The sequence below is a fragment of the Pelophylax lessonae genome (assembly GCF_965119305.1).
Source record: "Pelophylax lessonae genome assembly, chromosome: 10".
In the NCBI taxonomy this organism is placed as follows: domain Eukaryota; kingdom Metazoa; phylum Chordata; class Amphibia; order Anura; family Ranidae; genus Pelophylax; species Pelophylax lessonae.
Window position 1 is genome coordinate 195,064,648 of NC_138777.1, and position 26,167 is coordinate 195,090,814.

Consider the following 26,167-nt stretch of genomic DNA (forward strand, 5'->3'; position numbering starts at 1 on the left):
ATTCGAGGGCTTGACTGTTTGGTTGAGGGCTGATATAATCAGACTGGAAACTACTACAATTGGTGGGTTTAATCACTGCTTTAAAGTGATTGTAAATGATCACCTTGTAAACCAACCCATTCCATTTAGAATAGAAACGAAAGGCAAAACATTTTTTGTATAGATATAAAAAAAATTATAAATACTTTTTGGCCCCCTTTTTTTATAAATGATCACATTCCCTCTGTTCTCAGCTGCATTAATGCTGGTGGGAGGAGAGGCAGCAGCACACTGAGCTTCCCAGTGAATGGCTGTGCAGTGGGGGCGTGTCCGGACAAATCTGATCATTGGAGGAGTGTACACTGAGTTCCCAGCTTAGCTAGAGAACTGACCACAATGTGCTCTCCTGCTTAGTGTGGTTAGTTTTTAATAAGAAAGCAAGGGGACTAGCTGGAACAGCAGGGATTTCACACAAAGGAAGCAGTACAAAGAGAACAGGATGCTTTCTTTTACAAGTACATGATAAAGCAGCCACATAGCAGCCACATATCAGTATTATGAAGTGTTGGGGTAAAAAACACTTTAAGACTAGAATCGGTGGGATCTACTGACCTTGAAATCCCTGTAGTCTCTTGGCAAGTCCTCCACCCTCCCTCCCTCCCTATATGGTTTATCATCAGAGCTTCATTGGTTGATTTTACCTTGCCAGTGGGATACTGGCATGTGTTTTTTTTTTTTTGCCCTCTGGACCATTGGTAAGTTAGACTTCTCACTGTCTGACTGATGGTTCAGATAAGAATATCATTGTTTGCTGTTACAATATACAAAGTACATGTTTTTTATTAACTCCAACAAAGTTGTGGCTTTTCCTTTTTCAACATTAATGGTTTCTGAATTTTTATTGGGCAAGACCTATTTGATTAGTACTTTTTTTTTTTTTTCTGATTATAGTTATGCTTATCACCTGTCATAATCCTTAATCCTGGTGTGTTACCATTACCATTCAAGGGCAAGCAAATCCCCCTCATTCCCAACCACATAATGTATACTCCCTCTTTCTACTCTTTATTCAGTGTCAGGAGATAAAGGAAATGCCAAGGCACAGCACAGGTTCACTTAAAGTGGACTCATTTTGCTAAATATCATTTACATTTTAATTAGCCTTACAGAATATTATCCATTTTGGAGCATGTAAAAACCAAGTCTACTTTTTTTTCCGAAAACATTTATACAATTATGCATCTGATGCACAGCTCCCAAAAATGATGTACCTAGTACCTACTATATAAAGTAAATGGCTGCAGGCATTTTGGGACACGCACATATTATTCTCTACATTATGTGGGCTTGAGTGAATGGCTCCTTAAAAGTGCATATGAATATTTTCATTCTCCTTAGTCACAGTGAACAAATAAAATAGAAAAATGCGTCAAGTATGAAAAGTAGAGAAATCCAAAATTTCTGTCTCATAGCAACAAACATTAATTGTTTGCTATTAGTGTTTTAGAAGCTTGTATGTTTATGTGCACCGCGGACACCCCTTCAACCGTTTTCAGGGAAATAATGTTGAGTGAAAAATCCAACTCATCTTCTTTTCTTCCTATCACCAGTTTGCTGGTAGGGTTTGCTATAGTCTTTGATACAGCCAAGGTCTGTTATGTCCCCCTTTCTAAAGATACTTTCTTTAGAAGACGTGTTTGCTTCTATCAGGCCACCATCACAACCACTGGCCTTGGAAGCCATTTTTTAAATAATATCTAAAGCCAGTTTGTTTTATTTTTATTTGGATAGAGTAGAGGAGGGTTAATACTAGGAATCGACCGATTATTGGCAATGCCGATATATCGGTGACCGATATGCACTTTCGCCGATATATCGGAAGCAGCCCCTGAAGTTATCGATATTGCCGATATTTAGGAAAGTGCTTGTACCGGACTGATGCCTGCAGCTAGAGGCATCACCCCGGTACCGGCATCCATAGCTCTCTTGTAATTACAACTGATGTGACTGAGAAGCCGCTCGGCTGTCATTACAAGGAGCGGGAGTGGGCGGCTTCCCACCGGGAGACCCGGGCATCCTACCTGCATGGCCCCCGAAGAGAAGACCCGATCACAGCCGCATTCGACTCTGATCGGGTCTCCATGTAAAAAAAACGGAAGTGATGTCAGGACATCACTTCAAGGTACTCGGAGGTAGATTAAAAAAATGAGAGCATTCAAAACAGCCAAACTTGGTGTTTTTAATGGTTTTAGGTACAGAGGAGGGGTTTGGAGTCTTTTGGACCCCCAGATCCCTCCACAAGAGTAATTGTGAAAAATAAAAAATATATATTTTTTAAATGTCCGAAAAAATTGGCCAATATCGGCCAATACCGATATCCGATGACCCAAATATCGGTATAAAAAATATATATTGGTCGATCACTAGTTAATACTGCTATCATGTTTTTTTTTTTTTCTATCTGTGTCATTAGGGAGATTTCCCTCCACATCCTGTTCTGTAGTCTAAACAGGAACTTAAATGATATCTTTCCAATGTAAGGGAAATTCAGTCTTAGTACATTGCCATGGGAGCAATTTTTCCCAGTTGGAAGATTTCCTCTCTATTTCAGCTCTGGTGCCAACTCAAAATTTAGAATTTACCTTCACTTCCCAGTGAAATTGGTGATCAGGACACTTAGAAAAGGTGAATCTCCTTAACAGGGATGCAGGCAGCAATACAAACCTGACAGGGCATCTAATCCTCCCACAAGTCATTCCAAATATAAAAAGAAATGTTGTCTCTGTTATACTTTAACATTATGGCATGCAAGTGTGACATTTCCAACCTTGTACAGAACTCTGTGGCAGCCTGAGAGCAATTTTCACAGAAAATAAATGGAGAAGATAATTAAACCTCTAAGCACTGTATTCTTAGAACCAGAGATTTAAACACATAAGAGCCAAACATAAAACTACTGGGTGCTGAAGCCAAGCATTTAAATAATTACAACTAATAGCGGCGTATTATAATCAGTGGCCCTACATTAAACTTTACCTTTCCAATCTTTAATACATTCTGGATTAAGGAGTGTGGTATTAGAGGGTTCTCCTGTGATTACTAAACTCTTGAGAGGGACCCCCAATGGAACAGATCCTTCATAAGTAATTTTGGGTGGCAGTGGGTGGGTAGTACTGCTAAAATAATTGAGTCAACAGACACTCCTTACTTAACAACCTACCTGTTTAATGACCATTTACACTTATGACCAGCTCTATGACCAGTCGGTATTGTATACTGTATGAGAACTTTGGTCATTAAAATAACAGTGCACAATACACTACTGTATAAAAATAAAATGTATAAGTATACTAAGAAATGTTTAAATGGTGCAAAGGTGACATTAAAACAACATCTAAAGATGGTTGACACAAATAGCCTACCAGCCCAGTATGTTTGAAATGTTGGTAAGGGGCTGCTCCTCACTTAGTGACCAAGTCATAGGAACAGAATTCGTTCACTAAAGTGGAAGTAAACTCCCATGCATAATTTGTACCTAAAGGTAAGCTATAATAGAGGAAGGGGGGGACACCCCTGAAACGCATAAGCTGCATTTATAGGTTTTGCATCTAACCACAGTCTGTTTCAGTGGACTACGCCCAGTGGACATTTTCGGTAGACTTATTGTTTTATTTGGAGCCTGTGTTTTTTATCCACTTTGTGAGTATGATGTGCATACAATCTAAATACATTGTTTCAAAGATAATGCGCTAGGCTGTGGAACCATCTGTACTTTTTCTCTTTAACCACTTAAGCCCCGGATGATTTGGCTGCTCAAAGACCAGGGCCTATTTTGCAATTCGGCACTGCCTGACTTTGACAGACAATTGCGCGGTCGTGCGGCGCTGTACCCAAATTAAATTGACGTCCTTTTTTTCCCACAAACAGAGCTTTCTTTTGGTGGTATTTGATCACCTGTGCGATTTTTACTTTTTGCGCTATAAACAAAAAAAGAGCAACAATTTTGAAAAAATAACAATATTTTTCAAATTTTTTTATAAGAAATTCCCCCCCAAAAAAATGTAAAAATTAAAATGTTTTAACATTTTAGGCCAATTTGTTTTCTGCTACATATTTTTGGTGAAAAAAATCGCAATAAGCATATTTTGATTGGTTTGGACATCAGAGCCGCCGGTCACTCGTGCGGGGATGGCAGTGAACTAGCGGGGGCGGGAGTGCGCCTCCGGTGGTGCGCGCTCACCCCCTATTGGCTCGCGGGCGAGTGACGTACCCATACGTCACTTTGCCCAGCGGGGGGGGGGCTGACCGCCGCAGTATATGTACTTGCGGCGGTCAGCAAGTGTTTAAGGATTATCTATAGGTATTGTAAATATCTCTTAAACATGCACTGTTTAGGAGATATTTTCTGTAACAGCAGTCCATGATGTCACCGGAGCCTGCGCTCTGATGGAATGGGCCTTTCCTTCAGAGTCATGTGGCATAAATGGCGGCTCCCGTGCACATTCACAGAAGTGATGTCATCACAGCTCCGGCCACTCACATAGCCTTAGTCAATTAACCCGGAAGGAGGACCGGGTGAAGATGGAAGCCTTGTCAGCGGTGACGGCACGCCGCTGGAAAGCTTTGTTCTAAGATAGGTTTCACATAATGTGCAATGGATACTAGCACATTGTGGCATTATCTTGCAGGTTGCAAAACAAAAAACACACAGACAGGGGTTTACTATCGCTTTAAGTGAGGAGTATATGAAATTCCCCCCAAAAAAAATGTAAAAATCAAAATGTTTTTAAATTTTTGGCCAATTTGTTTTCTACTACCTATGTTTGGTAAAAAAAATCACAACAAGCATATTTTGATTGGTTTGCGCAATAGTTATTGTGTTTACTAACTAAGGGAAAGATTTCTGTCATTATTGGTGTTTTTTTTTTTTAACGAGTAATGGCGGCGATCTGCAATTTTTTTTGCGGGACTGCAACATTGCGGCGGACAGATCGGACCCTTGACTGACATTTTTGACACTTTTGGGGGTACCAGTGACATTACTACAGTAATCAGTGCTATAAATATGCACTGTTACTGTAAAAATGACACTGGCAGGGAAGGGGTTAATTTTTATTGGAGAGGGAGGGGTTAATGTATGCCTGGTGCTTACTAACATGTGTGGGGGGAGATGACTGAGTGACACAAGGACAGATCGCAGGTTCAGCTATGCTGAACCTTGCAATCTGTCACTGTTTGTCACTTAGGAGATCCGCCTGCTTTGTTTACACAAGCGGGCGGATCTCCAAACTCGATTCCCCGACGATCGGGGAAGAGCAGCGGCGATCGCCGCCGCTCCTCCCCTGGCCCGACTCCCGCTGTGAATGAATACAGCGGGAGCGAGCCTCCGGCGGCGCGCGTGCGCCGCCCACAAGGGGAGGAGTCCAGCGATGTAGGTCTACGTCGCTGGACGATAACTAACCACTTTGTCGCAGTAGAGCTCGAGTGAGCGGTCGGCAAGTGGTTAAGCATCGACAAAAGCCTGGAAGCTAATTGTTTTCTATGCAGAGCTTCACTAGATTTTGCACGCTCCAGTTTTAGTAAATCAACCCCATACGTCTTGAACCATTAGGAGCTCTCAATGTGTTGCATCTCAAGACCTAAAACCTTCATTAGGAATGTAGGTCCGCTTTAAAAAACCAGGTCACCATCAAAATCCTACATTTTTACCTGATCCTGCAAGGACAGATGTAAAGATCATTGTACAGTCAATGTCTATTCCAAGAAACTAAACTTTGAACTATGAGAAGATCATTGTAGGATACCTCAAAACATATACATCAGGGTAAAAATATAAAAATATTTTTCTTGCATACATACCCACGAGGGACATCTCAGGGACAGTGGCATGGTACGGTCCATTAAGGAATTCCGGTGCGTTGTCGTTGATGTCCTGAACTTTAATGATGAACTCTGAAGGAGGTTCCAAAGGTTTGTTTGTATCTCTATCCACAGCCTGTGCTGTAAGGGTGTACTCAGCCTTCTCCTCCCGATCAAGTCTCTTCATTGCGTGAATATCTCCCGTCTTGTCATTGATCACGAAGATGGTGCCGGCTCCCTCTCCGGAAAGGATGTACTTGATTCTGCTGCTCCCAGGATCCAAGTCTGTGTGAAGCTAAAATGACAATTAGCATTCTGTTAGTGCTGCGGCTATCAATAAGATCCATTTGCAACTGTGTTACTTTGCCCTGGAGGATGCAGATCATGAGTATTGTTTAAGTAATTGACACATAACCAAATGAAGCGGCAGTTTATAATAATACTCCCAGTAGCGCTGTAGTAACTAATCATAAGCACTGTGACAAGTTTTAAACCTGCTCATAAATAACATCATATCTTATGCTTTGACATAAATATGATGATTTCCCCCTTTGTTTTTACATGTATAAAAAAAAGAGAATTGAAAGGCAGAACTTATTGAAATGTCATTGTAAAGTGAAGTGGTGAAGTGTAAGGTTTTGCACTTGGGGACTAAAAACATAAAAACACAATACACGTTAGGGGGGGAACCCTTGAGGGAATCAAAAATGGAGAAAGATCTGGGAGTCTTGGTTGATGATAGATTAGGCAATAGCATGCAATGTCAAGCGGCAGCTACCAAAGCCAGCAGAATATTAGCATGCATAAAGAAAGGGATGTATTCCAGAGATAAGACTATAATCCTTCCACTTTATAAAACTCTGGTCCGACCGCATCTGGAGTATTCTGTCCAGTTCTGGTCGCCAGTCCTCAGGAGGGATGTGTTTGAGCTGGAGAGAGTCCAGAGAAGGGCAACTAAACTGATTAGGGGATTGGAGGACCTTAATCGCTTGATTTATTCTCCCTGGAGAAGAGACGCCTGAGGGGGGACATGATAGCAATTTATAAATATCTCAATGGGGATCTCGGCATAGAAAAACAGCTATTCAGTCGAAGGGATTGCATGAGAACTCGAGGGCATACAATGCGATTAGAGGAGAAGTGTTTTAACCGCATGCAACGTGGGGGGTTCTTTACTGTTAGGGCTACAAGATTGTGGAATTCTCTACCACAAGAGGTGGTTTCTGCGGGAAGTATGGTGGCATTCAAAAGACTCTTAGATGTACATCTCAAGGATCAGAACATTCAGGGCTATGTGAAATGATTACAGCCACATACACCTACACAGGTTGAACTGGATGGACTATTGTCTTTTTTCAACCTCACCTACTATGTAACTATGTAACGTCAAGTTATAATGGAGATGAAGTATAAAACATGACTTTAGTGAGTAATTAAGGCTAAACTCCAGGCAAGCAGGTAAATACATAGATGAAATATGCATAGGGATGGGTTCACCTGCCACAAATTTCTGCAAAGCCTTATCCAGAAACCCATGCCAAGCAGCATAGCCAGGTGGTCACCCTCCAACCACAAACACTCCTGCGCTTAGAAAAATTGCCCCTCCAGATGGGTGTGTTTAGATCTACCTTATACTTGGAAGTGGATCACCACAGTCTTGCTGCCCTCAAAGGCCTACGGGAAGTCTACACCACTGCAACCATATAAAAACACACAGAGGGCGCACTGACTTAATGCATTATCCTGAGACACGGGGCACGGGGTCTTCAGTTTCTGTTGTATATCTTGATACAGTTGGATGGAACTTGCTGAGATCTGTGATGCGCTTTTAACAATTGCAACTTTGTGAGTATAATACTTACCATGTTTTTATTCAATAAATTATTTGTCTTGGGTTAATGCACTAGGTTGGTGCGCCCTCTGTGTGTTTTTATATGGTCCCTCCAATACAAGAGCAATTTGGTCAAGAGCACTCCTCTAACCTGCTGATTGAACAATAAAGTAGTAACAGCGCACTTATGAGTCAGCTTTCTGATCACTCCTCCAGTCAGCATGCTCTCTTCCAGCATATGTACACTTCATTATGCACTGGTTGGATTATAGGGTTTTCCTTAGGCCTTCCCTCTTCTAGTATTACTGTTTAAGGGGATTTCAGCAGGCCGATATGAATGCATGTTCAGATAATTATCCCTGTTACATTTTTTCAAATTGCATTCACTGATCTAAACACAAAAAGCAGAAAACAGTAGGTAAATGCATACACCTCTATTTATCTTCCTGAAATCCCCAAAAGCCCCAAAACTCAGTGCACTCAGTACCGAAATTACAGATCTTAGCGAGGAAAGGTGAGTATGTACTCTGGGGAGAGGATAAAGGGTCCCTTTTACTTTGCTCTGCATTGACACAGGAAAGGGTCACTTTAAACCAATCTGTTTCACATTAATATGCATGAAGCAAATGTAAATGGCTATGATTCTTTAAAGTGATTGTAAAGTCTAGTTTGTTTTTTTTTAAATAACAAACATATTATACTTACCTGCTCTGTGCAGTTGGATTTGCACAGAGTGGCCCGGAACCTCCTCTTCTCGTGTCCCTCTTCTGTGCTCCTGGTCCCTCCCCCCTGTTGGTGCCCCAACAGCAAGCAGCTTGCTATAGGGGCACCCAAGGTGAGTCCATTCAGACACAGAGCCCCAACCTGGCCCTGCCCCCTCTCTCTTCTGATTGGCTGACTTACTTTGATTGACAGCAGCAGCAGCCAATCGTGCCACGCTGCTGTCTCCGCCAATAAGGAGGGGAGTCCCAGACAGCTGAGAAACTCCTGCAAAATCACTGGATAAAGATGGGCTCAGATAAGTATTAGGGGGGTTGAGGAGGGCCCCACAGAAGGATTTTTTTTATCCTAATGCATAGAATGCATTAAGATTAGAAAAAAAACCTTCTACCTTTACAATCCCTTTGAAGTGGTTATAAAGGCCAAAGGTTTTTTACCTTCATGCATTTTATGCATGAAGGTAAAAAACCTTCTGTTTACAGTCCCACGGCCCTCCCTAATACTTACCAAAGCCCGATCCCGATCAGCAATGTGAATGAGAGCAGCTGCTCTCTTGGCTCTCTCCCTCCTCATTGGCTCAGCCACAGCAGTGGGAGCCATTGGCTGTATCAATCACAACAAGTGAGAAGAAAGCGGAGGATGAGGTTTATCTCCATTCTTTTTCAATGAGCAGGGCTTGGAAGTGACCAAACAGCTTGCTATGAGGGCACTCAGCAGATAGAAGAGCCCAGAGCCCCGGCAGGGGACCAGTAAATGGGAAGATTGGGGGTGCTCTGTGTAAAACAATTACTCAGAGTAGACAAGTATAACACGTTTGTTATTAAAAAATGGACGGGGCTTGGAAGTGACCAAGAAGCTAGATATGAGGGCACTCAGCAGATAAAGGAGCCCAGAGCACCAGCAGGGGACCATAAAATGGGAAGATTGGGGGCTGCTCTGTGCAAAACCATTACACAGAGTAGACAAGTATAACATGTTTGTTATTAAAAAATGGACGGGGCTTGGAAGTGACCAAGCAGCTAGATATGGGGGCACTCAGCAGATAAAGGAGCCCAGAGCACCAGCAGGGGACCAGAAAATGGGAAGATTGGGGGCTGCTCTGTGCAAAACCATTACACAGAGCAGGTAAGTATAACATGTTTATTGTTTTAAAAAAAAATCCTTTAGTAATACTTTCATGGGGAATCGTTGCGGAGCATACACCCAGCACTGTGTCATCTACCGCCTCCAGCTTCAAGCAATTGGCAATTATGAATACAATGAAGCCCTTTTGCTTACATATGTGCTACTCTCTATTTTTGCACTAGTCTTTTCGAACACAAGTGCCAGTTCAGAGCGGTTAACAGTTTATCCAACCAAGGTTAACCCCTTGAGGTGCCTCCATACAACTCCCCCCATGAGACTCATTTGTTCAATATTTCCTTTAAACTGAAATAATAATACACCTTATGTGATGAATCCAGCCTATGTAGATATCTATTAAGTATCACGACCATTGATTCTAGCTACCAAAGCCCCTGAAGAAGCCATCTGGCGAAACATGTCGGGCGCTGCTCTAGTGGACGCAACTTGGAGTGTTCACTTTGAGTAGCTACAGTCCTTCTATTGTTATATGGTCATGTATACATTATTGTATTTATCTATATGATGTATTCTATCCATTATGTGCAGTCTTTGATTTTGATTGTTTAGTTTTTGTTTTTGTACCGTCCAAATCATTCATCTAGCATATTTCTATGCGGATGATTTTTATATTTTCACTAATAAAATTCCTATATTTTTAACTCTTTTGTGAATACTTTATGTGTATTGGTACCGTTAAAGTCCCACTTTTGGTTTCCCCAAGCCTTCATGCATCCCGCCTAGGCGGGTACTCTGTAATCTCAGAGTTATACTCTATACAAGTAACTTAGGGATGTTGGTTCCATTGTGTCAATTTTGCTAATCTTTCCATATTATTCTTTGACATATCTTAAAACACTTTAATACTTTAAAGTGTATGTAGAACCTAACAGGGAACTTTTCTTATTTCCTTTCAGTCTGTGAAATATACTATTGAACATGGCTTGTTATATCTGTTCGATGAGTCGATCCTACCAAAAAATATTGCCCTCCCGTGACTTCCTGTGCTCTCTTCCTTTGCTGACAGTTATCCCTGACAAATTTCCTAACTATCTCTGTACACTACAAAATACCTGCCCCCTATGTTATGAAGATGAGACAAATTGGTTCTCTGTAGCCCAATCCTAGGCTGATGCTGCTCTTTCGTAGATACAGCACAGCGGCTGAGCGTTGTCACTGTAGGACAGGAAGCGTAGTACTGGCAGAACTACTGAATGAAAATAAGCAAAGAAGGTCTGACAAAAGAAAACAAATACATCCACCACATCTACGGACAGGCAAGCTACAATTTATCATAATGTATTTTTGTTCTTGAGTTTAGATATGCTTTAAAATATGAGTTTCTATAAATTATACTATTCCATTGAGCTTTAATTTTTTTTTTAAATACAATACATAGCAATACCGTCTCCTTCCTACTCAGATTTCTGTGCGGCCCACAACCTGGCAGCTGCAAAGTCTCCATATCTTGGCTAAATGGGAAAATTGTCCTTGCAGTTGTTGTAGGTTATGATCAGGCTTAGGTAGGTCACTGTGAATTCCCTTTATGGATTGTGATTCTGGCCTATATACAAGGTCATTCGTAGCCATGGGCTCCTTCATCTGTCTCTAGCAGTGGCAGCAACAACCAGGTGTGTTGTTAGGAAAGATCTAAAATTATATTTCTTCTAAATATGCCTTCCATGTGTTCCCATTGCTTTTCCCATAAAGATATTGAGCAAAGCATTGAAGAGAGTAACAAAGATGTACACATAACATTAACCAATAATGGCCAACAGAAATTACAATTCCGAAGCCAAAACAATGATCAATGTATATGAATTGGATTCTATGGATTTCTGTACTTTGCAGTTTGCTGTCTTCCTTACTGATAAAGCCTTATAAATGCACAAAGTATTTTTTTTTTTTTTTCATTTAACCACTTTACCACCGGAGGATTTTGCTGTCTTACGTCCAGGCCACTTTTTGCGATTTGGTGCTGTGCAACTTTAACTGACAATTGCGTGGTCGTGCGACGCTGTACACAAACGAAATTTACGTCCTTTTTTTCCCATAAACAGAGCTTTCTTTAGGTGGTATTTGATCACCTGTGCAATTTTTACTTTTTGCGCTATGAACAAAAAAAGAGCGTTTATTTTGAAAAAATATTAATATTTTTAACATTTTTTTATATGAAATTCCCCCCCAAAAAAAATTTAAAAATCAAATTTTTTTTTACATTTTTGGCCAATTTGTTTTCTGCTACCTATGTTTGGTAAAAAAAATCATAATAAGCATATTTTGATTGGTTTGCGCAAAAGTTATTGGGTTTACTAACCAAGGGAAAGATTTCTGTAATTTTTGGTGTTTTTTTTTAACACGTAATGGCGGCGATCTGCGATTTTTTTTTGCGGGACTGCGAAATTGCGGCGGACAGATCGGACCCTTGACTGACATTTTTGACACTTTCGGGGGTACCAGTGACATTTCTATAGTAATCAGTGCTATAAATATGCACTGTTACTGTAAAAATTACACTGGCAGAGAAGGGGTTAATTTTATTGGAGAGGGAGGGGTTAATGTATGCCTGGTGCTTACTAACGTGTGTGGGGGGGAGGTGACTAAGTGACACAAGGACAGATCGCATGTTCAGCTATGCTGAACACTGCAATCTGTCACTCCTTGTCCCTTAGGAGATTTGCCCGCTCTGTTTACACAAACGGGCGGATCTCCACACTCGATCCCCCGACGATCGGGGAAGAGCAGCGGCGATCGCCGCCGCTCCTCCCCTGGCCCGACTCCCACTGTGACTGAAAACAGCGGGAGCGCCGCCTACAGGGTGAGGAATCCAGCGACGTAGGTCTACGTCGCTGGACGGAATCGAGCCGCTTTGCCACAGTATGCTCAATGTGATTGGTCGGCAAGTGGTTAAAAGTCACTATATACTGAGAGTGGAAGAATCAAATTTTACTGAGCTGTACCATAAAATATACATGACCTCAAACCAACTGGAGGAAAGTTCAAAATGAATCTTAGAAAGTATTATGTTACTGAAAGGGTAGTTGATGCTTGCAAAAAACTTCTAGCAGAGGTAGTGAGACAGTCAACAGTAAATGGATTCAAACATGCCTGGGAAAAACATAGATCTATACTAATACTTAATAAAATTAAATGGAAAAGAAATACAAATAAATAATAATAATTCATTAATAAATGGGTATAACCAATGGACTACTCTGTCTTTGTCTGCCGTCACTTTTCTATGTTTCTGTATTTTTACTGTCTATAGCCAAACCTTTTTATTTTATTTATTTTTTTGATAGACAAGGGAATGGTTAAAATCATTACGTGTCCCATCAGGAAGATTTTCCTTTATTTCCTCGTCTGGAGACAAAAGAAGACATGAGATAAAATCTGCCAGAGTTATGACTCACTCAAGTATCCCCAATGGAAGGTTTCCCCTTCATTGCTGTTCTGATGCCTTCACTTTCTTTCCTAGTGACAATAGACACATGGGCTAATAGGGTGAATCTCCCCAACAGGAGTGCAGCAGAAGAACAACAAAAGGAAAGGTAAGACTATGCAGATAGGGACGGTGACAGTAAATTCAATTGATGTTTTTTTTTTGCCTGCATGGACAAATCATAGCCTTTTTTTACATTGAGTTTAACGTTTATCTAACCAGCTTACTCAACTGTCTTACTAGTCCTTAAATGTTGTGGCTGCATTGGTTCTAGGTACATTTTCAGCAACTACAGAAAAAGACATAATGTTACTTCCAGATTTCCAGAGTCGTTGTACCTTTCTGCACACTAAACTGAAATTTTAAACAATTTTTATCAGCCTTCTTAGATCTCCTCTGTGGACTGTAAAACACCTCTAACCTATGTCAAGAAAATGAGGAGAGGAGAAGATATTTGTAGACCAAATCAAGATTGAGCAGCCTAGAGTGGCATTACTGCTCCTTCGTGGATGCAGAGAGTGAGCATTGTCACCTTAGGACAGGAAGTGTATTAATGGCAGGAACACCAGGGGAAATTAAGAAAAAAAAAAGCTGAGAAAAAAAGGAACATTAAATGCAAGTATTTTTAAATTATTTAAATTTTCTAAAATTGTTAAAATGTAAAATGAACCTGCACTTAAAAGTGAAAGAACCACTCCATCCCCTTTCTCCCCTCCACCTCTAATTAGTTTGAATTTTTTTTTTTTTTTCGGTAGTGGCTTATTTATTTAGGGATATAGAGACTTGTATCGGCTGCCCCTCCACACCTGGAGCCTCCTGGGACACAACACACATCCCAGTCTCAAAGCTCTGCTGTGCCTTGTGCATGTGCATTGTGGAGGCTTCTGGGAGACTTGAGGAAGTAACAGCTGGCTCCCAAATCCAAGATGGTGGCACCAGAGAGCTGAGGCTCGGCAAATTGGCTCCAGGGAAGACAGCACTGGAGTCCATGGTATAGAAAAACTGGCCATAGATTTTTTTAATCGTTGCCAGTTCAGCTGGGACGGTGCAAATTTCAATTCATCTATGGCCATTCTAATGATCAACTTCTCATGAACGGGCTTGTTGGAAAATGTTTCTTTGATTAGCCAATCAGCTGCAGTACTGATCAGTGTATTTGGTGGGGGAGTCCACTTTTTAGAATACAATGACACAGATTCCCTCATCCTCCTTGAATGTGTGGATGGGGGAATCGTGTCAGTTTTTTTTTCGTTCAGCCTGGCGGCTAAATGGAAAAAAAATAGAATATAGAATCATGTATGGCAAGCCTAAGTGCCTGTTTCTTAAAAGTCAGGAGTTACAGAATGCTTATTAAGTGCAGGTTTTGTTTTTTGCAATCACTGTTAGGTTGAGTGGTTACATTGAAATTAAGCGGCACATTTTTATAGCAGTTAATCAGGAATTCACCAAACATTCGCCACCAGTAACTCACACTTACCACCAGTAAATGTTTGGTGAAAGTTGCATTCACTACTTTATAAATGTCCCTCCCCATCGTGATCTTTTGTTGTGCTGTGTTAGTTAAAATGTTGACATCTATATGGTTTGTTGTATCCATATGTCGATCTTTGTATTGCAATAAAAATTTTAAATAAAAAAATAAAAAATAAATGTCCCTGCTAACAATGACACTTTTAAGTATCAGAATTGACTATATTTTGTGAGGTTGGATATATAAATTTTGCAGGCGTAATAATTTTTTTTTCAGTTGTCAAAAATAATTTTCTTTAAAATTTCAGAGCCAAAACTCTTGTGCCAAAAACTGATTTTCTCAAGCTAAAAAACAAACTTTTACCAAGTCATTTATCTTCTGGTACAAATGTTTGGACAAAGAATTCATCTTCTATTTTCTTGTAAAGGACATGGTGATATGAGAATCTTTACTATTTTAAAAAGCCAATGTCATTCGTATTCTCAGAAAAGACAGTACACGCCAGGCTCTGGGTATGGACTCCGTGAACACTGTCTGAGTATATTTCTATAAATTTGTAACTTTGACTTGTGTTAGCTGAGCACCTGACTGTCCTTATGTAGGAGGAAGAAGGACAAGATTATTAAATGTTGACTTTTCTGGGGCGATTGCCTCATTTAATTAGCCAGGACAGGCGTAGGTGATGTCTGTGTCCATTTTTGTAAGGGATGAAATTGATATATTTGGGACTGCATTAGGCAAAAAATGACTTATTGCCAGCCACTAGTGAATTACATCTGGGAATAAAAGATCTCCCTCGCATATGGCTTCCTCACTGGTCTAAGTTGATAAATGGTCTCTCAGTTTCTAATTGGTTCCATTTTATTTTAAAGGGCCACTAAACAGAAATTAAAGGCTGGTTTCTGTTTTTTTTTTTTTTTTACTAGCCTTCAATATGCAAAAAATGTCAGTTAACAGGGTACATTAAAAATGATAGAAGAGCAAGGAATGATATTTGCGGACACCCAGATGATTTTCTAACTTGAAGATTAATAGAGATAAACGACATCCTGTCATCAATAAGATATATCTAAATCTAAGAAAGTAATATATTCAGTTTATCAGTTCGGTTGCATTTCTTTTCTTTTCTTTTTTTTTTTTTTTCTTTTTTAGGCTAAATTCAGAAAACTTCCTGTTGATCTAGATTCCTAGATATCTTGAACCCTTGGAACATCTTGTGCAATGAACCAAATAGGCCTTGTTCACATGGGTGTATATAAGCGTACAGCCATGTGAAGGCTGTGTTTCCCCTCATGGCATGCACAGGTGATCCATGCACCCCTTACAGGCAGTCCCATCCATGTTAACTGAGATGCAGTGGCTGCATTGACACAGCTACTGCTTCCATGCATCCCCTGAGCACGGCACCAGAATGCATGCACCCCCCAAGCACGGCACCAGAATGCTTGCACCCCCCAAGCACGGCACCAGAATGCATGCACCCCCCAAGTATGGCACCAGAATGCATGCATCCCCCTAACACAGCACCAGAATGCATACATCCCCCAAGCAAGGCACCAGAATGCATGCATCCCCCAAGCAAGGCACCAGAATACATGCATCCCCCAAGCACGGCATCAGAATGCATGCGTCTCCCAAGCACAGCACCAGAATGCATGCATCCCCCAAGCACGGCATCAGAATGCATGCGTCTCCCAAGCACAGCACCAGAATGCATGCATCCCCCAAGCACGGCACCAGAATGCATGCACCCCCCAAGAACGGCACAAGAATGCATGCATCACCCAAGCACAGCACCAGAATGCATTCATCCCCACCGAGCACGGCACCAGAATGCATGCATCCCCCAAGCACAGCACCAGAATGCATGCATCCCCCAAGCACAGCACCAGAATGCATGCATCCCCCAAGCACGGCACCAGAATGCATGCATCCCCCAAGCACAACACCAGAATGCATGCATCCCCCAAGCACGGCACCAGAATGCATGCATCCCCCAAGCACGGCACCAGAATGCATGCATCCCCCAAGCACAACACCAGAATGCATGCATCCCCCAAGCACAGCACCAGAATGCATGCATCCCCCAAGCACGGCACCAGAATGCATGCATCCCCCAAGCACAACACCAGAATGCATGCATCCCCCAAGCACGGCACCAGAATGCATACATCCCCCAAGCAAGGCACCAGAATGCATGCCTCCCCCAAGCACGGCACCAGAATGCATGCATCCCCCAAGCACAGCACCAGAATGCATGCATCCCCCAAGCACAGCACAAGAATGCATGCATCCCCCAAGCACGGCACCAGAATGCATGCATCCCCCAAGCACAACACCAGAATGCATGCATCCCCCAAGCACGGCACCAGAATGCATGCATCCCCCAAGCACAGCACCAGAATGCATGCATCCCCCAAGCACGGCACCAAGCAGCATGTGTAGATTTAGTCCCAGCCGGGTGAATGCACATCAGATTGAGTCGAGGGAGAAATTACAATGCAAAGAAGCTACCATATAGACATCCACACCAGACTTTTAAAGGCTCATTATTCTAGTAAGACTGCACAAAGAAGGGAACAGAAGATGATGTAAGGCTGCTACATTTTTTCTTATTTATTTTTTTTTTTTTTAACAGAGCTTTTATTAAAACTTTAAATATTCTTATATTGTGGGATTTGGAAGCCTCCAGAAGTATCGGAATAAAGATCTCACCACCAGAGCACCTGTGGGATCTGATCCAATGTCATTTTAAATCTTCTTATTACCAAACAACACTATATTACTGAATACACATATGAGTCATTTAATTTACAGTGTTTCATGCTGTGATATGTGTATACAAACCGTGGTAATAGATCGACGGTTTTGAAATATATCTATATTTAGAGGAAATGACTGGAATAGTTGAAAGAGTGGGTGGGTAACATTATATAGGTCAGAAAAAAAGATGAAGGCGAAGTAGCAGCTATGTATTCTAGCATATATACTGTTTATATAGATAAATATATGAAAAAAATGTATAATTTAGACTTCACAAGAAAACCACAGATGCAGAAATCACCCTCTTTCTTTAAGCCCCTAAGTTTTTTTTTTTTTTTTTGCATTATAATAAATAAATAAATAAATAAATGAAATAAAATGAATCTGAATGTATTTAATGCCATTGCCAATACCCACCCATCAGCTACTGAAGTCTTTCTTCAGATAAGAGATCATTTCTGAGTGACCTGTGAAGCCTTTGATACTGAAGTATATTTTTTCTATGACTTGTGTCTGCCAATGTACTGAGCAGAGTGATTTATTCAAAGGTAAAGATACACATGAATGTAGCTATATATTTATTTATAAACCATGACTGCTGGATTTGTCCTTCCATTGAAACCCAATAAATATACAGACTGCATGTATAAAATCAAAGAAGCGCTGCACTACCGCCCAGCCAACCTAGTGTAGACTTGAAAACAGCCTCAGCCCATGAGGAGCTGACAAAGACATGCCCCCTGGCAGGTTTGACTCCGCCCACTGGTGCTAAATCATAGGGTAGTGAGCCTAGAGCCCAATATGGGCTATATATATACATCAACAGCCGCTGAAAAAAACAAGCAGAGAAAGGGAACAGTCGGGCTTATTTAGTAAAACAGGAAAGTGCAAAATCTGGTAAAGCTCTGTGTAGAAACCAATCAGCTTCCAGGTTTTAGGCCTCATGCACACTGGATAGTATAAATAAAGCCAGTAGCATTAGCTGTAGAAAGCTGTAGCTGTAGAGTGAGTTCGTTGAAATAGTGTTTTTCAGCTTTTTTTGTTGTTTTTTTAGCTGTTGTGTTTTTAGCTTTTTTTTAGCAAATCTATACTCCCATAAAAGCTTATGGCTCAAAAATGCTGATCAATGCCGAATAACCTAGTTTTTCAGCATTTTAAAGCTTTTATTAGAGTTAGAGGATTTTTCCAGCTGAAAAACTTCTTTCAAAACCTACTAATTCTGGGTTTTTCCAGCCAGAAAACGCCCCTGCCAAAAACTGCTGATAACAGCCTATGTGTGCATGGACACATAGGATAACATGCTGGGGAATTTACTGGCTGTAGAAAAAAACATCTGATGCCAAAAACAGCAGCTGTAAAAACGCTTAGTGTGCATGGGGCCTTAGGTTCCTTTCACACGGGTGGTGTGCCCAACGGAGTCCGTTCGGCTCAGTGATCCTCGCTGAGCAGGCGGATGACAGCTCCGTCTCCTCTCTGTGTGCAGAGACAGAGCTGTCAGATCCCCGCTGTCCTCTATGAGGAGATCGGATAAGAGCGGACCGCCTGCCCGTTCTCATCCAATCCCATCCGATCTGATCCTCTAGACAGATGGAAAATAGGGTTTCTATCCGTCCGGATTTCACAGACCGAATCGGATAGCAGCGGGTGTCAGCAGAGATGTCTCTGCTAACACCCGCTGCCCCATAGGAATGCATGGATGATCCAATCAGGTTGGCCTGAAAACTGACAGGCGGATCGGATTTGGATCGCCCGTGTGAAAGGGGCATAAATGTCAAAGTTTAATTGAACAAGCTGAAGTTAGCAGTTGATTGGCTACCATTCACAGCTGCACCAGATTTTGAACTCTCCAGTTTTAGTAAATCTCCGTCAGTGTGTCATGACTAAGCAAATGCAGATTAAAAAAAAAAACACTGGTTTGAATGATGTGAAAGGGTAGAGGAAAAAAAAATAAAAGTGAAAATAGCAGCAAAATATTATGATATTGAAGTAGGACAAACTGAGTGATTACACAGACTGCTCATACTACATTTTTCTAAAAAGTACCATTTTCTCTTACTTTAACATAATTTATGTTTTTTATTATTATAATTATTATTCAGGATTTATATAATGCCAACAGTTTGCACAGAGCTTTACAATATAAAGGGAGACACTACAGAAACAATACAAATCAATACAAGAGAGTTAGGATGACCCTGTTTCTGTGAGCTTACAATCTAACTAAAAGTAGTAAGTGTGAGGGATGAACTGATGAGCGAATTAGAAGATTTAGTTGTTAGCTGAAGGCAGGATAGGCCTCCCTGAAGAGATGAGTTTTCAGGGATCGCCTTCAGTGGATAGAGTAGGAGATAACCAGACAGATTGGGGTAGTGAGTTTCAGAGGATGGGAGAGGCTCTGGAGGCAAAGAAAAGGGAGCTAGAGAGCAGGAGGTCATGGGAGGAGCGGAGAGGGCGGTCTGAGTGATATTTGAAGATAAGATTGGTAATGTAGCTCAGGGCAGAGTCGTATATGGCTTTGCATGTTATTGTTAGTGTTTTGAATTTTATTCACAGAGCACCACTTAAAGAGGTTGTAAACCCATGAAAGTTTTTTTTTTTTTTTGCTGTAACCTGAAAGAGAAACACATAATGAGCTAGTATGCATCGCATACTAGCTCATTATGAAATACTTACCTAAGAACGAGCCCCCGCTGTGCTGCCCGCTCACCTGTATGACGGGCGACATGTCCAGTTGCCCGTCTTCCGGGATCGCGGCATCCGGCCATCTGATTGGCCAGAGCCGCGGTGACGTCAGCCGATGGTCATGGCACGGGGCTCTGAAGGAACGGCACCAGCGGCCGTTCCTTCAGAGTGCATGCGCCAGTGACATCAAAGGTAAATATCTCCTAAACGGTGCATGTTTAGGAGATATTTACAGTACCTATAGGTAAGCCTTAATATAGGCTTACCTATAGGTACAAGTGTCAGAGGAAGGTTTACTTCCTCTTTAATACCTCTCCAATGCTGAAGACTCACTCCTCAAATTCTGAAGGGAAAGAAATACTTCTGGAAGTGCCAGTCCTCTGGATCACCTCCTGCTCTCCATGGTTCCTCCAGCTGACCTCATTCCTGAAGTACACAGTAGTGATGTCATTTTCCATGTTCTAATATTACCTTTGTGCACAAAGTCAGATCCTAAAAAACATGGTTTGCCAAGTTGAGTGTGGGGGGAATTTCAGTACTCTGAGCCCATCCTTACTGAACACCTTTGAGATAAATTAGACGAATGATTGTGATCCAGGTCTTCTCATTTAGTTTTAATAGCTGACCTCTCAAATGCTCTTTCGGCTGAATAGGCATTAATTCCCACAGACACACTGGGGTTAATTTACTAAAACTGGGTGCAAAATCTGGGGCAGCTCTGCATAGAAACCAATCAGCTTCCAGGTTTTATTATCAAAGCTTAATTGAACAAGCTAAAGTAAGAAGCTGATTGGCCACCATGCACAGCAGCAACAAATTTTGCACTCTCCAGTTTTAGTAAATCAAACGCCCTCCAACAATTTGTGTAAAGCCTTCCCAGAAGAGGAAATTATGTTATAGCAGGAAAGTGAGGACACGTTTATATTACATATATAATGGTTTGGAATAGGATGTTTAACAAACCTATCTAGGGGTGATGGCCAGGTTTCTACACTCATGAATCAGATTTATCTGCTTCTGATTACCATTTTTTTATTTAATCCTTAGATTTTTTTTTACAGTGATATTTTTCTAAATTTACAGGGCCTATTCATTTACGTGGCTGTTTAGGTGGAATGGGTGCTTAACAGTGTTCCATTTTAATTACAACTTGATTGATATAGAAATACCATCCTAATAATTAGGCAAGATATTTTCCTACGCTTATTGCTTTCTGACAGCGATCACACTGTAAGCTGCAACAGTCAGCCTCTCCTTATCCTAAAATCGTTCAATAGAGACAAGAATGCTGTGCCCCTTAGTCATCTGGCATATGTAAATACAATATCAAAGACTAGAAAACATTTCATGCATATCTGTAGTTATTAATTGGTCTTTTATATATGGTAATCATGATTTAGATATGCTGTCCCCTTAAAGCTGAACTACAAGCAAACAACATATTTCATAAGATAAAGTACATATAAAAGAGCTCTTTTATCTGTAAAAGGATTTGTATTTCTGTCTGATTTCCCTTTGCTGAAGTTCAGTAAGTCTTACAGGTCTCTTCCCAACCCCTAACTTGATATTGGGCAGTGAAAGGAGAAGCAGTAGACTAGTAAGCAGGTGCAGTTAGCCATTTGGCCACTAGGTGGCTGTGTACCAGAATAGTGTCTGGTTATAGCAGACAGTGTCTTCAGGTGCTAAGACCTTTTAGGTAGAGCCCTCCTGCAATGATGTCAGGGTTGAGTCTGCACCCATACCTAAGGCAGGTAGGGAGGAGCATATACATTCTTGGGACAAAGGAGCCAAACACCCCACACCTATGAGGATGTAACCAGCACACGTAAGCCCTGGACAGGGTAGGAGGTTGGGTGGAGTGGACCTGTACACAGGAGGAGCCAGCTGTAGTCATTCTGTCCCTTATGGAGGCGGGGGCTAGGCAAGGTTGCAAAAAGCCTTGAGTTCTCTGTGTGAGGCTGCTTCCCTGGAGGGTCCCTGAGAGAGATTTACCTAGCAGGGATTTGACTTAAAAGAGAAAAGTCCCATGAGTACTAATGACCCCAGGTAGAGGAGAGACTGTAATGGAGATGGCTACTGAGGTGCTGCACATGCTTTCATTTGTGACTACTTCGGAATGTCCAGTAAATGTGATTGACTGTGCAATGTCAAGTGACTCCGGAATGTATGTCCTCGTGATGTGACTGTAATGCCGTTCCCAGTAACGTGAAGCAAAACTACTTCTTGTGTGGAGATTCCTTCCTTGGGGATACAAAGGTCTATGGCTGGAATGGCCGGAATGTCACTTGGAGGTCTATGGCCAGTTGCAGGGCACTAGATGGTGGAGGGTTTGGCTTCAGCAAAAAGGGACAGTGTTCTAGCAGGGCTGGAATGGAGGTAGGGACTTGTGCTCTTGGTGCTAAAACCAACCAAACCTGAATTCTCTCCAACACTTATGCGCTCATCTCATTATCACTCTGCTCTCCTCCTATCAGCATGTTGCTTGCACTGCAGAACATGTGGCTCCTTAGGTCGCTTCTCCCTCTCCAAGTCTAAGCTACACTGTATAGGGACTGCAAGAGGCTGATGTCATGCCAAATTCAGATACCTATGGTGTTTGCATAAAAAAAAAAAGAAAAAAACATTTAAAGAGGCAGTAAAGTCCCCCCCAAAAAACGAGAAAAAAAAAAGCCCTGTAAAGAGAAAGGCATAATGAGCTAGTATGCATCGCATACTAGCTCATTATGTAGTACTTACCTTAAAACGAAGCCCCCGCCGTGCCGCCACCTCAGCGACAGGACGGCGACATGTCCGGCCGTCCTGCTTCCGGGTTCGCGTCCTCCGGCCATCTGATTGGCCGGAGGCGCGATTACACGTTCACGGCACTTTGCTCTGAAGGAACGGCACAGGTGGCCGTTCCTTCAGAGCGCCTGCGCCGATGACGTCATCGGCAGTATGCACTCTAAATATCTCCTAAACGGTGCAAGTTTGGGAGATATTTATAGCACCTATAGGTAAGCCTTAATATAGGCTTACCTATAGGTAAAAGTTTGTGAGGTGGGTTTACAACCTCTTTAAAGCGGAACTTCATCCTTCACAAATACTGTAGCTGTGACTTTTAAAAACGAGGTACTTACCAGTCCCTGCAGTAAAGTGCTGGTTCTTCTCACTGTTGCAGGTCCCTGCTGCTGCCATTTTGAATTTGGGAGCTGGTTGTGACTTCCTTAGGAGTCACAGTTGGCTCCCAACTGTGCATGCATGAGATCCCTTGGCACAGGGAGACTGGCCCTGCAGCCTCCTAGGAAATTTGACATGTTCTAGGAGGCTGCAGGCAGGGAGGGAGCGGGATAAGTGAAGTCATTCTCGCCTAGGTGAGAAATGAGGAAGTGTGAGTGGGTACCCATCAAAAATGGTACCTGCTCTCCCTAAAAAAAAATAAAAAAATAAAAAGTGCTAGGGTCAGGGTCCATTTTTAAGGTTATAGTAATGAATACAGCTGCAGTTGCGTCCATTATTTCTGTTTTGAGTTTCGCTTTAAAATAATTCTTGAAACGTGTCCTTATCAGAGAAAAAAAGGCGATCATGCTGAAAAATTTAGAGGAAACAAAAAAAAAAAAAAACCCAATGGACTGTAAATAGTCTTTAACGCTGACAATCAATTGAAAGTGGTTTACAGCAGGCCTGTATGTGTGTGTCTGTCGATTCAGATAGCATCAAACTCAATAAATATGCTGGTTGTTGAGTCTCTTGTTACGACCAGAGCAGGAATAAGAGTGTAATTGGACAGATTTCATAATCCTGTATGTGACATCTGTTCTGTGGGATGTCCTGTTTCCATGCCAATTCCTCTGCAAACGAGACTATTCCCCAAGTGTTAATATTGAAAATGGAAACAAAGAGATACTTAGAAATGATCTGAAAGGCACAGGAAAGATTAAATGCCCTGGAAAATGCTGCGGATAGTAATGCAGATGCTGAACAATAAGCAAAAAGCTAAAATGAATTAAAAGTATTAAGGGAAACATTGAACTCGGTTAAAGATGTACGCCAGCAAAAATGAATTTAAAATATAAAGAAATATATACTGTTAACGAGCTCAAAGTTCAAAGTACAGGCCAGTGAATATTTTGCATTTAGGCTTGATACATATAGGTGTTTTTTTTTTTTATTGCAGCTTGTAGATGTTAGACCATTCACACTAGCAAATGAGTACAAATAGGCTGCTGTGTTTAGAGGTGGATAAATGGCTCCTCTGCATGCAGCTTTTTTTAAATTTATTTTTATTAAATTTAAAAAAAATAAATATATATATATATATATATATATATATATATATATATATATATATATATTTTTTTTTTTTTTTTTTATTTATTAAAGAATTTATACTTTAAATTCATTTTTGCTGGTTAAAGATGTACGCCAGCAAAAATGAATTTAAAGTATAAAGAAATATATACTGCTAACAAGCTCAAAGTTAAAGGTACAGGCCAGAGAATATTTTGCATTTAGACTTGATAAATACAGGTGTTTTTTATTTATTTATTTATTTTATTGCAGCTTGTAGATGTTAGACCAGTCACACTAGCAAATGAGTACAAATAGGCTGCTGTGTTTAGAGGTGGATAAATGGCTCCTCTGGGTGCAGCTTTTTTTTTTTTTTTATTAAATGTAAAAATATATATATTTTTTTATTTATTAAAGAATTTATACTTTAAATTCATTTTTGCTGGTTAAAGATGTACGCCAGCAAAAATGAATTTAAAGTATAAAGAAATATATACTGTTAACAAGCTCAAAGTTAAAGGTACAGGCCAGTGAATATTTCGCACTTAGGCTTGATACATATAGGTGTTTTTTTTTTTATTGCAGCTTGTAGATGTTAGACCATTCACACTAGCGAATGAGTACAAATAGGCTGCTGTGCTTAGAGGTGGATAAATGGCTCCTCTGGATGCAGCTTCTTTTTTTATTCTATTTTATTTTATTAAATGTTTAAATATTATATATATAAGAAAAAAATAAATAAATTATGAAATATCAGACAAACAATAGATAAATCATATATTGTCCAGAAAGAAAAGTAATTGTGAGGATAAACAATTTATAGAATACTTGATATTCACTTACTATTCCATTTTGCTTTAAATTATGATTTAAAACGTTACTAAAGTCTGACATTTTTTTTAAAATTAAAATAACAAACATAATATACTCACCTGCTCTGTGCAGTGGTATTGCACAGAGTAGCCCCGATACTCCCCGGCAGCAATCTTTGCCTATAGCCATTTGCTATGGGGACACACGGTGCGTGCTCGCTCCCAACGTGTGTGTCAATGGAGCTGCGCTCAATAGGCTTACACAGCAGGATTTAGGCTCGCCCCCACTTCTTCTTCACAGCATTTGATTGACAGCAGCAAGAGCCAATGGCTCCTGCTGCTGTTGCTCGAATACTGCGTGAAGAGGAAGAGGAAGAGAGGGGGGAATAGATGCAACCATGCACAGCGCTGATCTTTGATCCCCCCCCCTCACATGGGGGGGGGCGGTCACAGGGAAACTGAAAACATTTTTTACCCTTATCAAAACAATGGCATTTAGTTTATTATCACTTTAAACTAACTGAAAAAAAAGTCCTTAGGCTTAACGAGATAAAGCTATCTACCCATGAATAGAAAAAGAAACACTCATATACCCTTAATTTTGCGTAGAACCAGGTTATCCCAAAAAAAAAAAAAAAAGATAAAAATAGAAACTGAGTATTCTAGACAAAAATGTTATTTATTTAAAAAACAAAAAAAAAAACTACATAAATAGAAAAAAAAGGGAAGAGGAACAAATAAAACTAATACAAAAAATGCCACTGGAGGGCTAGGGCAATGAATAACTAATCAATAATTAATCATAATTGTTTCAATAATTAATCATTTTGATTTCTTTCTGGTGCCAAGAATGAGAGTCTTTATGGAGTCCTTTTGCCGGCGGACACTCGTGTGAGTGTGTCCTTAGCTTAAAAGACAGTTCTTGTCCGCAGGCATTTACAAGCTTAAAGCACAACCCCAGCCCCAAATCTTTTCTAAGTTAGGGTAGTGTTGGGTAGGGTTAGAACCTCCAGTAGACTTCTATTTTGAGCTGCTTCCTCATTGGAGAGAATTTTTGTAACTAACTAAATGTCATGGGAACAGTAAGTAAGTGAAAGCAAGTCGAAAGGAAGTCAAACCAATGGAAACATCAATATTTTTACATTTTGGACTAAGGTTTTCAGTGCTGTGTAGATCATTCTGTTTCATTGACACCCATCCCCCTAATTTCTTCTCTTGGT

General features: G+C 40.8%; 1 protein-coding gene across 1 annotated transcript in view; it reads right to left on the reverse strand.

The window, feature by feature from the left end:
* CDH8 (cadherin 8) overlaps nt 1–26,167 on the reverse strand; it is a 686,750-nt gene that overhangs the window by 444,102 nt on the left and 216,481 nt on the right. The window contains exon 3 of the mRNA XM_082271081.1: nt 5,839–6,133. Coding sequence (XP_082127207.1) covers nt 5,839–6,133 — 295 coding nt within the window. The remainder of the gene's footprint in view (nt 1–5,838; nt 6,134–26,167) is intronic.